At 35.6% G+C, this 14,841-nt stretch overlaps 1 protein-coding gene across 1 annotated transcript in view; it reads right to left on the reverse strand.

The window, feature by feature from the left end:
* Nucleotides 1–3,107: 3,107 nt before the first annotated feature.
* LOC136038597 (heat shock protein 83-like) overlaps nt 3,108–14,841 on the reverse strand; it is a 17,859-nt gene continuing 6,125 nt past the window's right edge. Inside the window, exons 3-10 of the mRNA XM_065721806.1 lie at nt 14,095–14,337; nt 12,723–12,848; nt 10,857–11,192; nt 9,632–9,733; nt 7,900–8,155; nt 6,566–6,798; nt 5,052–5,401; nt 3,108–3,345 (exon numbers count right to left, since the gene is read on the reverse strand). Of these exons, the coding sequence (XP_065577878.1) occupies nt 3,228–3,345; nt 5,052–5,401; nt 6,566–6,798; nt 7,900–8,155; nt 9,632–9,733; nt 10,857–11,192; nt 12,723–12,848; nt 14,095–14,337 (1,764 nt within the window). The 3' untranslated portion in view covers nt 3,108–3,227. The remainder of the gene's footprint in view (nt 3,346–5,051; nt 5,402–6,565; nt 6,799–7,899; nt 8,156–9,631; nt 9,734–10,856; nt 11,193–12,722; nt 12,849–14,094; nt 14,338–14,841) is intronic.

The following is a 14,841-nucleotide window of genomic DNA, read 5'->3' on the forward strand; positions in this document are numbered from 1 at the left end:
AACTCTATACCTTCTTTACGGGTCGAATGACACGAGTTATTGCTTACAACCGACACTGAAGCTTAAGAATGAAAAGTTGGCAGCATAGGTCAGAAAGTTTGACAGAGTTGTGAACCAGCTTTGACGCTACTGTGGAAGTGCTCAAAGAGCTAATAGTACAGAGCGAGTACAATATAATGAAAGATGAAGACCAACTTCTGGATTGCCACCTTACTTGCTTTGATTTTATTCAGATGCTTATGATCATATGTCAAGTCCTTTTTAAGACGAAGGCTCTTGCAGAAAAGCTTCAGACTGAGAAGCTTGATCTGTTGATTGCAAACACAAAACTCACGGCGACATCTTATATACTCTCGTTCGAGACTGATTAGACAGAGGGAAATCGACGCATAAAAAGTAGCTGTGGTAAAAAGTTGTTTTACTAGCCAAAGACAAGTTCCAACTTAACCATCATCCTATGCCTCCACCTTCACGTTATTCAGAGGAAATTTCTGATCCTGGAGCCGACTTGGAGTTGTAAATAGATTGCCAAATTTGTCAATATGCTGCTTCCCCCTTCCTCGACCGTGAATTAACCTGAGAGAGAACCTCCAACAGGTTGAACCCAACCCAGCGTGAATTAGCATGAGGGTTGACTCTAGTTCAGCATTGTCGAGTGATAGCCATGAGAGGAAAATTTTCAAGTAAGTCAACCCGTAGTCAACCTGCGTGTGTTCCCCAGCGAGAACCTCCAACAGGTACGACTCTAGTTCGGCATTTGTGAAGGGACACACATGCACGGAAAGGTGTAGCATAAATGGCAGACAGTAACAACGGCAATCAAAGGGATAAAATTAACCCTTGACTGGGCTGCCCACTTAATTCAACAATCTGTCTTGGCTTTTTTCTACAATTGGCCATGACTTTGACTTTTCCCACGACTATTCCCTATTTTTTAAATTCAAAACTCCAGTCCAACTCCAGTTGGAAATTGATCTATGCTAAGAAAGTCTACGGCATCCTCAGAGCCCTATCGAGATTTGCGTGACAAGTAGTTATTATGCTGGTAGGCTTTAAGATGATGACTGGAGAGTTGTTTCAAGAACGTTACTGTCGAGAGAAAAATATTCCTTAGAGACAACCCCCTGTGTAAGTTATGCATTTGGCCTATTCTAGAATGTCGATGCCTGTTTTGCCGGGGCTACTGAATTCTTACACAAATGATCCTAAATAGCTTTTCAAGGGCGAGTTTTAGCGTCAATTGGTAGGGTTTACAACCTTTCAATCATATATTTGACGCGGTCTCAAAGGATATTTTCTGTAAGCATATCGAATACGCCCCCCTTCAACAGTGTCTCTACTTTGGTCGTTATTTCCGAGGCCGATGCAGCAAACAAGCAAACATGGTGTACTTGAATTGCCAAAAAAAGGAGCCAAGTCACACTGAGGGCTTCAAAAAAGTTTTGTACACACTGCACCTCTATTTGCAATGGTCTCCCTAAGGATATATTGCTAAAAACTCTAATGTTTCAATGTAATAGTAGCTGTCTTGACTACGTTAATATATGGCCACACGTTTCTTCCGGCATGTGAACACCAGTTTATAAAGCATGGATCCGTATCGGAGGTAATAGTAAACTAAAAACAAAATAAGGTATCACAAATCCCTCCCAACAATTAAACTTTCCTCTTGCAGGTTGGATGCACTTTTGAGAGGAGATTGGTAGGCCATCGGGTGAAAATGACAAAGCAAGGTCGTTATATGAAATCCAACCGGTATGACTGAGTGAAAACAAATTTTTTATTATTACAGAATATTTAATAATCTAAAAATATCATGAATTAATTTATATCTTAAAAAGAGTACCAATAGCAAGCTCTTACCACTGATGAACAGTGATTTGTATTATAAAAAAAAAAATTCCAGTCGGAAATGCGAAATTTTCTACCTGATCCAAAACAAACAAATCAAATTCTACCTGAAGACAAGCTTTTTTTAACGGATTGACTTGAAATCCCGCTGCCAAAGAAAAACTTAGCTCCTGTTAAAAACTAGCTTGGGCCTGACAGCGGCATTTACAGTGGCTATCCAATATATTAGACCGAAGGGAGACCAGTCATGTCGTAAGCCAAATGGTTTTAAAATTATTTAGCTGCAAACTGCAACTTAGGAGGTGTTTTTTTTCATGTCCAACTCCACTAAGAATAACTATAGTTAATTGAAAAAATTCCTCTATCATATTTATATTATGACGAAGCGAAATATTCCGTCATATGGACGATTTCATTTGAAATCTGAGGCATACCACATAATTATGAAGTTTTACATAATGAGTACAATTTGACGTTGAAGGACAATACCTCCTAATCACGCACAATTTCTACGAATTTAAAATGGTTTCCTGTTCTCTTCGTACAGTACGACATAGTTTTTTGTGAGATACAATCAGCTCTTGTAGCTATGCTTATCTACTCTATTTGATGAGTTTCCTAAGGACGTTTCTTGAACGCAGGATCCCTTGCGAAGCAGAACTTATTCTCGATTTGCTGTCAATGCAATTTCAATCAAAGTGAGACCTAGGCACATTCGTCTGTATAATTTTATTCAAAAGTATATAGAAGAGCTGAATTACAAGATCCATACGTTTTCAATATTGAATTTAGTTGAAATTCAACAGCCAAATATTTTTACTATTTCTAGCTCTATTTAAGGTTAAACAAAAGGCGTACGGATTTTATGAACTCAATTTAGATGCCACATACGTGAATTTCATACAATTTACTTCAAGTTCATGAGCTTCCCCAAGTCTCTTCTAGCCTTAGTAGAGACAACCTGCAAGACCTAAGGCAACAAGATAGGTCGTCGCAACCTGTGATAATGATTAACTTAACTAGAAAATTGTAAATAAAAGCTAAGGATTTTCCACCGAATATGAAAAATCAATTTCAGAAGTTAAGGACGTTTTTTGTAGTTTGTGATTTTCCATTATACCGACAGGTAAAGCTTTTGAGGGTCCCACCTTTCATTGGACTAGTACTTCAGAAACTGGCCCTGTCTAGGGGGGAGGGGACTAACCACTACCAACTAATGAAGCCAATATTATACATCCGCATATAACAACTTAAGGTTGATCGTAATCTGGTGATTTATTAATAAAGTAGAAGCAATAACAATGTATTTAAAATGTCTGGAAAACGCTTTAATTAAGAGATCTTGAAAAAATTTAAATTAGAAACATATAAAGCTATTAATCAACTTCTTCCATTCTTGATGCATCAGCAGTATCATCTTCAAGAGTAGGCATTGGCTCTTCTGGTACGGCGGCTGCCTCGTCTTCATCGATCCCCAAACCGAGCTTCACCATCCTAGAAAATTGATATATACATATATTTAAAATCAGAGAACGTTGGTTCGAAATAGAATAAAGAATTTAACAGTAAATTCCTTTGAATTGCATTCACACCAATACAATTTAAAGCTTCTACAAATTTAAAATCTTTATAACGCAGCCTATCAAGGATTTGATCCACCAAGGCCCGAGGATTAATCATCTAATTAGTATCCCAAAGGCGACAATTATTTAGATTGAAGCTAAAATTTGAGTTTTAGGTCTTGCTTTACTAGTTGTTTAAAATTTTAAGTCATAGTTTCATTATTTCTGTATTATCCATCTTTCTTTTTTAATTGTTATACCTTATTTCGCGTTTTTATTTCTGATTCCTTTTGGCCTTTGAACATTTCTATTGAAGTACCGATTTCAATGAAAATGTTAAATAGAAATGAAGTAATGTTTTCAACAGAAATTTATTAATGAATTTTACGCATTATTTCTGAAGTTTAAGTCATTTACCTCAGATATTTCAATCATCAGCAGTTTACCCAAGAACAAAATACACACAAAGCCAACAGCTACACTCACTCCTCCTCAGCCATAATCTTTCAGAAGCTTACACTCTTTACTTCCCTCTCATACTCTATACCCTTTAATCTTTTTTATCACCTCTTTTCACCACCTCCCCCACCCAATCGAGAACGACCGACAGTAAGGTTTACCGCCTGATTGATCCGTCAAAAAAGCCCGAATTTGAATAACTTATGCTGCAATATCTTTCACAACCTTCATTAATAAGTGACCAAACCAGCCTATCCTTCTTTTATTATAGCCTGAAGAAGAGATTTTCAGAAAATTTTCCCAAGCTAGGATAGTCTTCCCTTGTTTGTTTCTAATTGTAAAAAGTTTCTTATCAGACAACGGATTTCTATTTGAGATTGTTCCTGGAACTATGTATAACTTTTATTCCTATCAAAAATAACAGTCAGTCGGTCCTACAAGGACCTAATGCCAAAAATTTTCTGTAATGTCAATGTGCGTCTTAACTCCTGCAAATATTATCACATCCTTTCTACCGTTGGGAAGATTACGGAGTTAGAGAATAATGAGTTCGAGCTAAAGATTTCGCGACAGCTGCACTCTGTCAATACGATAGTTGCGCTTCAGCGTCGTAGCATTCTATTTTGACGTTAACATGTTATTTTTACCACCAGACTATAAAAGACCTTAAGTAAATCAAGTCCCGCCAGTGCAAGCAAGGGTTACGCCTTTGATACTCAACACAAATCACAAGCCAGCTTACTATAAAACAGCTGTTAAAAGGACCCCAATTGATTAGAAACTGTATAAGAACCCACTTTGGTCTAACCATGGTCTTCAGCAATTACTAATGTGTTCCTGACAAGAGTCAAGCGTCTTGCACTAGCATTATCAGGCCTGTTATTTCTTATTCCTTCTATATTTATGCTTGCAAATTCAAAATTACTTCATTGAAAACCAAGCTAGTTCCATGAGCTGAATATTACATGCCAATAAATTTATTTTGAAGAATTGAACCAACAGTTTTTAAATTGGATCTCATTACTCCAAAATTAACCTGTGGCTGCAGGACGGTTACAGTACTCCTTTAGAGAATTGTTAACCCCTAAACATGATCTTCCCTGAAATTTGAATGCAAACGATAAATCCTAGGAACTAACGTTAATCTTAAAATAACAATTTCTAAATGACAAGAATTACCTATAAATTCTCTGAGCATGGACTTGAGGGTCTTCTAACGAGAAGCCAGAAGAAAGTAGAGATGTTTCAAAGAGAAGCATGACCAAATCTTTGACGGACTTATCGTTCTTGTCAGCATCTGCACGGACTCGAAGAGTTTCCATAATGGGATGATCTGGGTTGATTTCAAGGTGTTTCTTAGCAGCCATATAACCCATTGTGGACGTGTCACGGAGAGCCTGAGCCTTCATGATACGTTCCATGTTAGCAGACCAACCATACTGAGATGTAACAATACAGCAAGGTGACTCCACAAGACGGTTAGAAACTACGACCTTCTCAACACGCTTATCAAGAATGTCTTTGATGACCTATAAAAAATGAAACAAGGTTACAATAGAAGAAGATTAACCACATAACTCTACCATACTGTTTAATTCATCAGTATGAATAAGTGTCCTCACGTTTATCGGTCCACTACTTTCAAATTAACATCATTTGAATCTCATCCCTCCATTAAAGATAATGACAACAATAACTTGCAAGAAAGAAGCTATTTCTTATCGGCTAAGGTTAAAATATTAGATTGGCGAACCGAACACGACCCTTTAACAGTAATATTTACAGCCGTGTTTGCTGTAATTTTAATTTTTAAGCAGCTAATCCAGTTCAGAAGTCCAGGGATGAAATATAAGACCGTACAAATAAGCAAGACGAGACAAAAAATTTCAACGCGGGCTAATAAAAAGCGATCGCTTCTTCCTACAATTTTGTACGACCTTAAAAATTTGGATTGTAAGAAAGAATGCTAGTATCAGCCCGACACAACCAAAACATTTTCGAAGGTTTCTTCCGCTGTGCAAATACAAGACATAAGTACTTCAAAAACCCTAATTCGGAATGAAGTTGTCCTGCCGCGTTTAGGTCAAAATTGCGGAGCTTCTCTCAATCGTGTTTCTAATGGATATTATAGATTATTATATATTAAATTTTAACCCACTAATAACCAAATCAAAAAGCGGAGCAAACATATAGAGATAGAAAGGCAATAACTAAAAAAAAATGTACTAATACAGCAGGACGGATGAAGTTGTTTTCAATCTGAAAGTTTACTACTTAGCACAGGTGTAAGTCCTTCTACTTATCCTACTTTTCCCTACAATTAAACATACTGTTATTATTGCATGACTCAAAGCCCCTTTATCTGAAATCGTGATGTATTATACCGAAATGATCGTGAATCTGAGCCAAAACGCTAGTGGCTGCGTTTAAAATAATTTAATTTTCTTGATCCTTAACGTTTATCACTTTAATAAAACCACCTCCCCCACGAGAGCTGTTATGGTCTTTCTATTGACTAAGGTATTTTGTCACAAATAAGCAGTTAAAGTGTCAAATAAGTCAACACCATTTTTTTTAGGTTTCTAATCAAAGGGAATGGGACACTCCCCAGATTACGACACCAAGAAAAGGCTACGTTACACCCCAAGCCTTTGTACAACAAAAAATATTTATACATAAAAATATTTATTTACCTTGCAAAGATTCTCAAATTTGGTCTTGGCCTCCTCCCTCTTTTTGACTTCTTCCTCATCTTCGGGTAGTTCCAAGCCTTCCTTGGTAACTGAGACAAGAGTCTTGCCATCATATTCTTTGAGCTGTTGAACAACATATTCATCAATTGGATCAACCATGTAAACAACTTCAAGGCCTCGCTTACGAACGCGCTCAACGAATACTGAATGTGCAACAACATCCTTGCTTTCACCTGTAATCGAATCAGTTTGTCAAGGCAATTCAAGTATGAACCTTCAATATTTCGTGCCTACATGACATTAAAAAATATGTCCGCAATAGTATCAGTCCACCGCTTTCTAAAAAAGGATCATTTGAAGTCGCTGTAGATCTTATTCAGATTTCCCTACTCTTTTCAACACGACAAAATATCAGTTTCAGTCCCTGAAAGAAAGGACGAATCTCTCATGCAAAAACCGTTACATGAAAAAAATACGTTGCAAGGCTTCGGTTTCTCATTTTTACGGCGAAAAATTTGGAACAATTTTAGAAAGACAATACATCCCACTTTTGGATGCCATGATATAATACCAATAATTAGCATTTATTCACCTCTTAATACAATAATCTTCAGAAAAATCAGAATAGATTGACAGTTAGAACGCCTTTATTTGGAGTCCTGTTATCAAACTTCATATTTAATTATGATGCCAATTAGCTAATCAATTTGGAAAAAAATCTAGCGCCAGATTCAGTATTTGTGTATAAATCAGCGAACTTACTTACTGATAGCAAAACTAAACACAATAGAACTATCACAATAGAAATCGACTGCAATCACACAGTTTATATAACTTTCATATTACGTAAAACAATGTTGTTTCAGGGAAGTGAAAAGAGGAGGGGAATGTCACCTAACAAACAAGGTATTCCACATTGCACAACTAAAACTGAGCATTTACTGTCCCAATTGTTTGAATAGGTTTTTTCCACACGCAACACTTAAAGGAATCATCACCACAAATGGTTGGTAAAACCAGACCACCCGCGACACAATTTTATCATCATTCATTAAAAGAAGGGTAAAAAAAAATAATTAAATGTTTTATTAATTAAACCCTAAGGACATTTCTCAAATTTCAGTATTTTTGCTCCGTGACGAAATTGCGAAAAATTTGGTGAGATAGACCTTTGAATTTACATGAACACCGAAGAATTTGCTTAATTTTTAAGAGCTAAGCCCAGATTAATTTCCTTGAGTTTTTCAACCTCTCAAAATTTAAGGATTCCATTATACACTAAACAAATATGACAGCACCAGCAACACAGGAAAGCCCATTCAACATAATAATACCTGTAATGTAGTAGATGTGCTTTTGGTTCTCCTTCATGCGAGAAACGTAGTCCTTGAATGAGCAGACTTCATCGCCAGATGCGCTTGTGTGATAACGAAGGAGTTCACTAAGCTTCTTTCTGTTGGTTGAGTCCTCGTGGATGCCAAGTTTCAGGTTCTTTGCGAACTGTTCATAAAACTTCTTGTAGTTTTCCTTATCTTCAGCGATTTCTTCGAACAGTTCAATACATTTTTTAACCAGGTTCTTACGGATAACCTAAAAAAGAATAAGACTTGACGGGCATGTCTACTTCTAAAATCAAAATTTTTATTACTGAAGTGCCTTAAATAAGAAAAAACTGTAAGTAAAGTTATATTTTCTAGTTTAGTACCCCTTGATAGGGCAAAATCTTAAGCCTTCGAAACAGAAACCTTAAAATAGTGGCCTCTTGCATAAAGTGGAAACAAATTGGAAGAATAAAATTCATTCAGTCGAATACCAAGCATGCAGCCTTTCACAAGAGAAAACAGAAAAAAAGCCAAAGGGGAGACAAGAGAATTAGAAAATTTTGCCGTATCTCTCCCATTTTTAATGTAAAGAAGTAATAGCAAAGTAATCCAAAATAAACATAAATTCCAAAACGCTCGCTTATTTTATTCTACCTTTGTGTTCATGTTTTACATTGGTGTTCTGTTAACTAAAGTAGGAATTTAAGGACTGTAAATTAATATAAATATATATAACTGCTTTTTAAAATCTAAGTAGTTTTACAGTAGTCACAAGTTAGGTGCAGAAAACTACCATAATATAGTTTTACACACATATATTTCTTATTTAAATCGATGTCACGTTTATTTAAGACTGGAGGTCAGTAAAAAGATATAAAATAAGCTAGCTTTTGACGTTGATTTATCAGACAAAAAAAATTCCCTGCTTGAACACGCTTTTATGTTACTATTTCTTCCTAACCTGTTTTTCTTTTTATATATATTTACTACATCCTTCCGCCTAAACTGCTGATAAAGCAGATGCTGCTCATTTCTCTGAGAAAAAAAAAAAACAAAAAAAAATTGTAAGAATTTATTGGACCTAAAATTTATTTACTAGGGGTTGAACCGTTTCTTGGTGCAACCTTGGATTTGTTCTGTTTGTATGAATGGATTCGTATTAAACAACAAATAGCAGGTAAAGAACAATACTAAAGTAAACGAGACAAGCAAAGGATTATGGAAGAGGCAGTCAGTATTGAGTTTGTTGGTTTTGGTAGTTTGTCCTAGATTCGAGTACAAATAATGTTACTTTTCACTGTCGGAATGTAAACTTCTTAGGTTCTAGAGCAAGATATAGTCTCGCTGGAACAGTTACTTCACATACTAGTTATTATTTAATTTATTTTTAATTCTTATTTCAGTACGAAGATTATGATAAGATTGTACTTCCTTGCAAGTTGTACATCTATTGAATTTCGTTTAAAACAAAATTAAAACCAAGACCATGATTCTTCTTAAAAAAAAACCCTTGCTCTTTTTCAACCCGTGTTCATTTTATCGTATAGGGACAGATTATTTCTAGCACTTCTTACATGTATTTTTTTTACATATTTATTAACTGGAAGTTTATGTCTGCAGGCTACTCGCTCTAAATAATTCTCCAGACTGTGTTTAAACCGGTTACAATTTCAATAGAAAAAAATAATACCATAATAGGCATAAAAACCAAAGATTGCATGAAAAAAATCAAGAAGAAAATCACCTTCAGAATCTTATTTTGCTGCAGCATCTCTCTGGAAATGTTCAATGGTAAATCTTCGGAGTCGACCACGCCCTTGATGAAATTCAAGTAATCGGGAATAATAATAATAATAATTTATTACAAACCCGCTTATAAAAAAGAAGCATGAAGAAGCGGAGCAAAACAAAAGAAAAGAGAAATTAAAGACGAAAACAAATCAACCGAACATAATAATCACTAAATACAAACAAATCACACTTCAACTATCAAGCAAAAAAGTCGCTGGGAAATCAAATAATAGTGCCCTGTGTTTCACGAGAGCTTGTTTTTCAAAATTCGGCATGAACTCAACAGGATCAGGTATATGATACTTTTCTAGCAGACCAGTGTTACGGAGGTAAAGTGGCAGACCAAGCAGAAACTTTAAATATTTGCAAAAGCCTGAACGGATTCGCAACATATCCGAATTCGATAGCCAATGCCAAACGGGTGAGATGTAGTGAGCAAAGGGAAGAGCGACGGCACGATACAACCTAGCAAGAATATGCTTATTAAATTTAAACTTCAGAGCTGCAAGTTTAGCATACCCAGACCGAAAACCCGACAGAACCTGGTCAACAAAAAGAGCACGCGAGCTTCTGAGGTCGCTTCCATATGTGATACCTAGGTACTTCAACTTGCGGCTTGGAAGTACTACTTGCCCTGCAACGGTAACACGGGTAGCCTCGCGACGGGCAACTTCAGACGGCGCACGCGGGGGTTCAAATACAAGAAATTCTGTTTTAGCAGGGTTAATAACCAGACCAATATTAGTATAACCTCGACTTAGGAGATCGATATTAGCTTGAAGGTTACAAAGCGATGTGCTCACCAGTAATATGTCGTCGGCGTAGCACAGTAGGCTCACATCCATACATTCAGTGTTAAAACCACCGTTAATCTTTTTTGTTACCGACGAGGTTAGTGAATTGAAGAGTACAGGGCTTAAAACCGACCCTTGACGCAGTCCCCGGTGAAGCTTAATCGGTTTCGACAGGAATTCACTACTCAACTTAACACGGATAAGGCTACTCGAATACCAGTGCCATAGGACGCCGCTACATGTGGGTTCACACCTTGGTGCAGCAGGTTCAAAATTAACTTTGAATGAATTACCGAATCGAACGCCGCGGACACATCTACTGCACAAATTAAAAGAGTCCGTGATTGATTCTGAGCTTTCGATACTATACGCGTAAGGAATGAGCTCCTCACAGTTGTCCATAATGAAAACACGTCGTACATAAAGCTTAATATGGTTCTTCTGTTTCTTATTCTCAAAGAGGTCAAAAGGGGCACGTCTTGGGACGAAGAGTAGAGCTCTGAATTCAAGTTGTCCCTCAACTGAGAAATGCTTTACAGCAAGGTGATCTTCCCAGTCATTAGTGAGAGACTTGTAGAATTCACCATATTCCTCCTGGCTGATTTCATCTGGGTTCCTCGTCCAAATGGGCTTGGTTTTGTTAAGCTCTTCTTCGTCAATGTATTTCTCTTTAACAGTTTTCTTCTTCTTCTTCTCCTCTTCCTCATCAACATCTTCAACCTGAAATATAATGATTATTGAATATGAATATGCCAAGCCGTTGTTTCGCTAACATTTTAAAAAGTGAACGCTCATTGCCCATCTATATGATATAAATTATTTTTAAGATTAAAGGTGGGGTCAGTACATTACAGCCACACAATACTGTCACAAATTTTGACCTTTTTTACGCAAGACCTAATAGTTTTCGCCAAATACAATTGTAACTCAACGAAACATTTGATTCAAAATAATATTCTACTGATTCTTATATCCAGGTAATGCTAATTTTTAGTATCAGTCCAATCCAAATACTTTCATGGGAGAAAGTGAAATCCAATGTTTGAAAAGTACTGATTGGCTAGCATTTTCAAAATCCCAGAATCAGATACATTTTTACTGGCGTGCTTCATGACTTAAATAATAAAATCCATGAAGTACCGTCAGATCATTCTAGGATGTGCAAGAGGGCAAATTTCGGCATTTGTAAAACCGTATAGAATGAGCCTTTGAATCTGGTGTATCAGATGAATTCATAATCAATTTGAAAGGTAAGAAAGGTAATTAGAAACTACAACATAATAGTGTATCTAAAAAAAAATATATCAATGATAACAGGATATAATATTCAAAACACTAAAGATTTCATAACCAACAGAACCTTCAAATTCTGCTCTCCTTGATGGGAAATCGTCAAGTGAAGATTCAAGCGATCAAGCGGCTTCTGAGCCATTCCTTCTTGGACGGCTACTTGTTAAACGACTAAATGGTGCATTAACACAGTTTAATTACAATCAAATTCTTGTCAGAAACTTCATTACAGAGATCAACTCGCAGTTACTTTTTTAATAAGTTAGAAAAAAGACTTGATGGCCTCATAAAAGTAAGGTCAATACAGCTTGTCTCTATAACAGGCATGCGAAGCTGGCAAAAATTTTTCGAGAGTTACTTCAAAACTATAAACTTCACTTGTCTGTGATAATCAATGATAGTGGGATGTATTCGCGCCTAACATACTATTTATGCTCAACATTAGCTGAGGGACTTTTAATTATATCTTCGAATGAAGAAATACTTTGCTAAACTTTAAATTCATTTGAACTAGGATACATGTATAAAATTTATAGTATTTTAAACGTGACGGAAAGAACGATAGATTTTTGAGACCTAAGGTGATTCATTTGGAAAAATAAAGAGTGAGGCATAAATCAAATACCTGCAACTTCTTTTATTTCAGTTTCTGCAAATATGCTAGTTAATTACGAGTATACAAACTGATGAAGATTTCCCTCTCCTTAACTTAAATTTTATTGACCAACATGTCTTTCCATATTATTTCAACTTTACTCGACAAAAAATCATTTCTTGATAATAAAAAAAGAGTATTTGTCAATGAGAAATTGTCTAAAATATTTTTTTATCTCGGTAAGATCTACATCAGCCAGATAGAAGGCTTAATTCAGATATTTTTTAACTACTGGTGAACTAAACTTTTTAGTATATGCCACATTTTCAAAGCTAATGAAATGTAGCGTCAACTAAACAAATTACCTTAGGTTTGTCTTCTTCTTCTTGCTTTTTCTCTTCTGCAGCTTCTTCAACTTCCTTCTCACGTTCTTTTTCCAGGACTAATTTAATTGGATAGCCAATAAACTGAGAATGTTTCTTAACTATTTCCTATAAAAAAAGAAACTAGATCAAGACAAAATACTTTAAAATAGAACCATACTAAGCAGGAAATGAGCAACCACTTTACAGACGAACTTTCAGTTCAACTTAAGTGAATTTCTTTTTTAAGTTGATTTGGATGAACAAAATTTTCAAGCTTAAATGCTTGCATTGGTTTCGCTCTTTTTCAGTTTTTCGGATATTCGAAAACATATTACAAGAAAACACGCTACAAAACAAAGATAAAATACAAACATGTATATAATTTTTAACCTAAATTTCGCCTCAACCCTAAATTTTGAGTCTAACCGTGAATTTAAATATTGGCTATATATAACTAGTCCTAAAATTTGATGTATCTTTTTCACGCAAGCATGCGAACTGTAGGAGAAAACACAATTTATTAGATTATGCACTTAGAATTATTTACAAAACCATGTTTTTTATAATAGAAAGTGCAGCAGACTGTATAGGTGAAATAACTGATTTGTTTTAATCGATTATTATATTATAAGACATGACTTGATTTTCGTATAATATCGTTCATTGACATCTATATTATTTATACAATGGAAAATGTGTTTCCTTACTATACAGTTCCAATTTAGTAGCTGGTTTTTCAAGATTTATCTCTATACTGTTCTATGAATTTGTCTATTCTCTTTTGATTTGACATTCTGCTATGCTTCAAGATTTGTTCCAAAGCTTATTAATTGGTCATCGTTTTTGCCCGTCTAAAGCATGTTTCCAATCATCGTTTTAAACAAAATAGTCACCCTATACGCACAGAACTCCCACAACCGTTCATCGCCGCTATGATGACCGTTATGCAACTGACAATACCGCTATTTGACGTTAAAAGTGACACTCGATGTTCCTCAGGAAAGCTATTCAGATGGTTTGGTGTAGGTAACATCACTATATTTTGTTAGAGCCACTAGATAACAGCATCGCTTTCCTAAGAAACAATAGCTCATTCATGAATTCATACAGCTTGATTTCGGATTGTGGCGCATTAATGTGATGCATCTACAACAGAAGCATGTATTTGAGATGAAACACATTCTGAAAAAGATGAGGTTCCATTCTATGCAAATTCAACCCCACTTTAAGGCATGAACTTCAGATAAAACCACAACAAAACTAGATACAATACAGTGAAACTGTTTTCTGTCTCAGATCGAAGATGTTTGAACCCAGGCTAAAGAACAATTGACTAGCTTTTTCTTTTAACTATCAAAACTAAGTGACAAACCTTAATTTTTTTTTCTTCAAGGTATTCCAATTGGTCTTCCTTCATATGAAGTACAATCTTGGTTCCACGTCCAAGAGGCTCACCACTGTCTGGTCGAATGGTGAAGGAACCACCAGCAGCAGATTCCCATACATATTGTTCATCGTCGTTGTGCTTGGAAGTGACAACAACACGGTCAGCGACAAGGTATGCAGAATAGAAACCAACACCAAACTGACCAATCATGGAAATATCAGCACCAGCCTATAAATGAAGAGAAAAAATAATGGTGTTCACTAACAAAGCAATGAGAATACAAGGTAAGAAAGCAATACAAGAAACTGTTGTAGTTATGTAATATATAAAACTTGGTCAGGAATGGAATTATATTTTATAGTAAGATTTATCAAAATATTAGGTGCCGTTCCTGAATCGGCTACACATTACGATATTTTCTCACGATCATTTTTTATTAAACGCGTTTTTAAATTTTTGGGTAACCTACTATGGACTGTGGTCCTTTTTTTTTATTAGATTGCAACTATTGCTGGAATCCTAACAGATAAGCGTGAATGTTTGCTGCAAATTTCGTTTTCTGTAACAAATAGTTTCCTTCTCTCTCAAACCATTTAAGATTAATTTATTCCAATACTTCTCAAAACTCAATACTGACTAGACATTTACCATAATACAAATCTATTTATAAGCTTTAAGGCATGGTCTTTACAAATTTTAATAGTGTGGTATGTAATTCATACTGCCTTCAAA

The sequence above is a fragment of the Artemia franciscana genome, chromosome 2 (genome assembly GCF_032884065.1).
Source record: "Artemia franciscana chromosome 2, ASM3288406v1, whole genome shotgun sequence".
Taxonomy (NCBI): Eukaryota; Metazoa; Arthropoda; class Branchiopoda; order Anostraca; family Artemiidae; genus Artemia; species Artemia franciscana.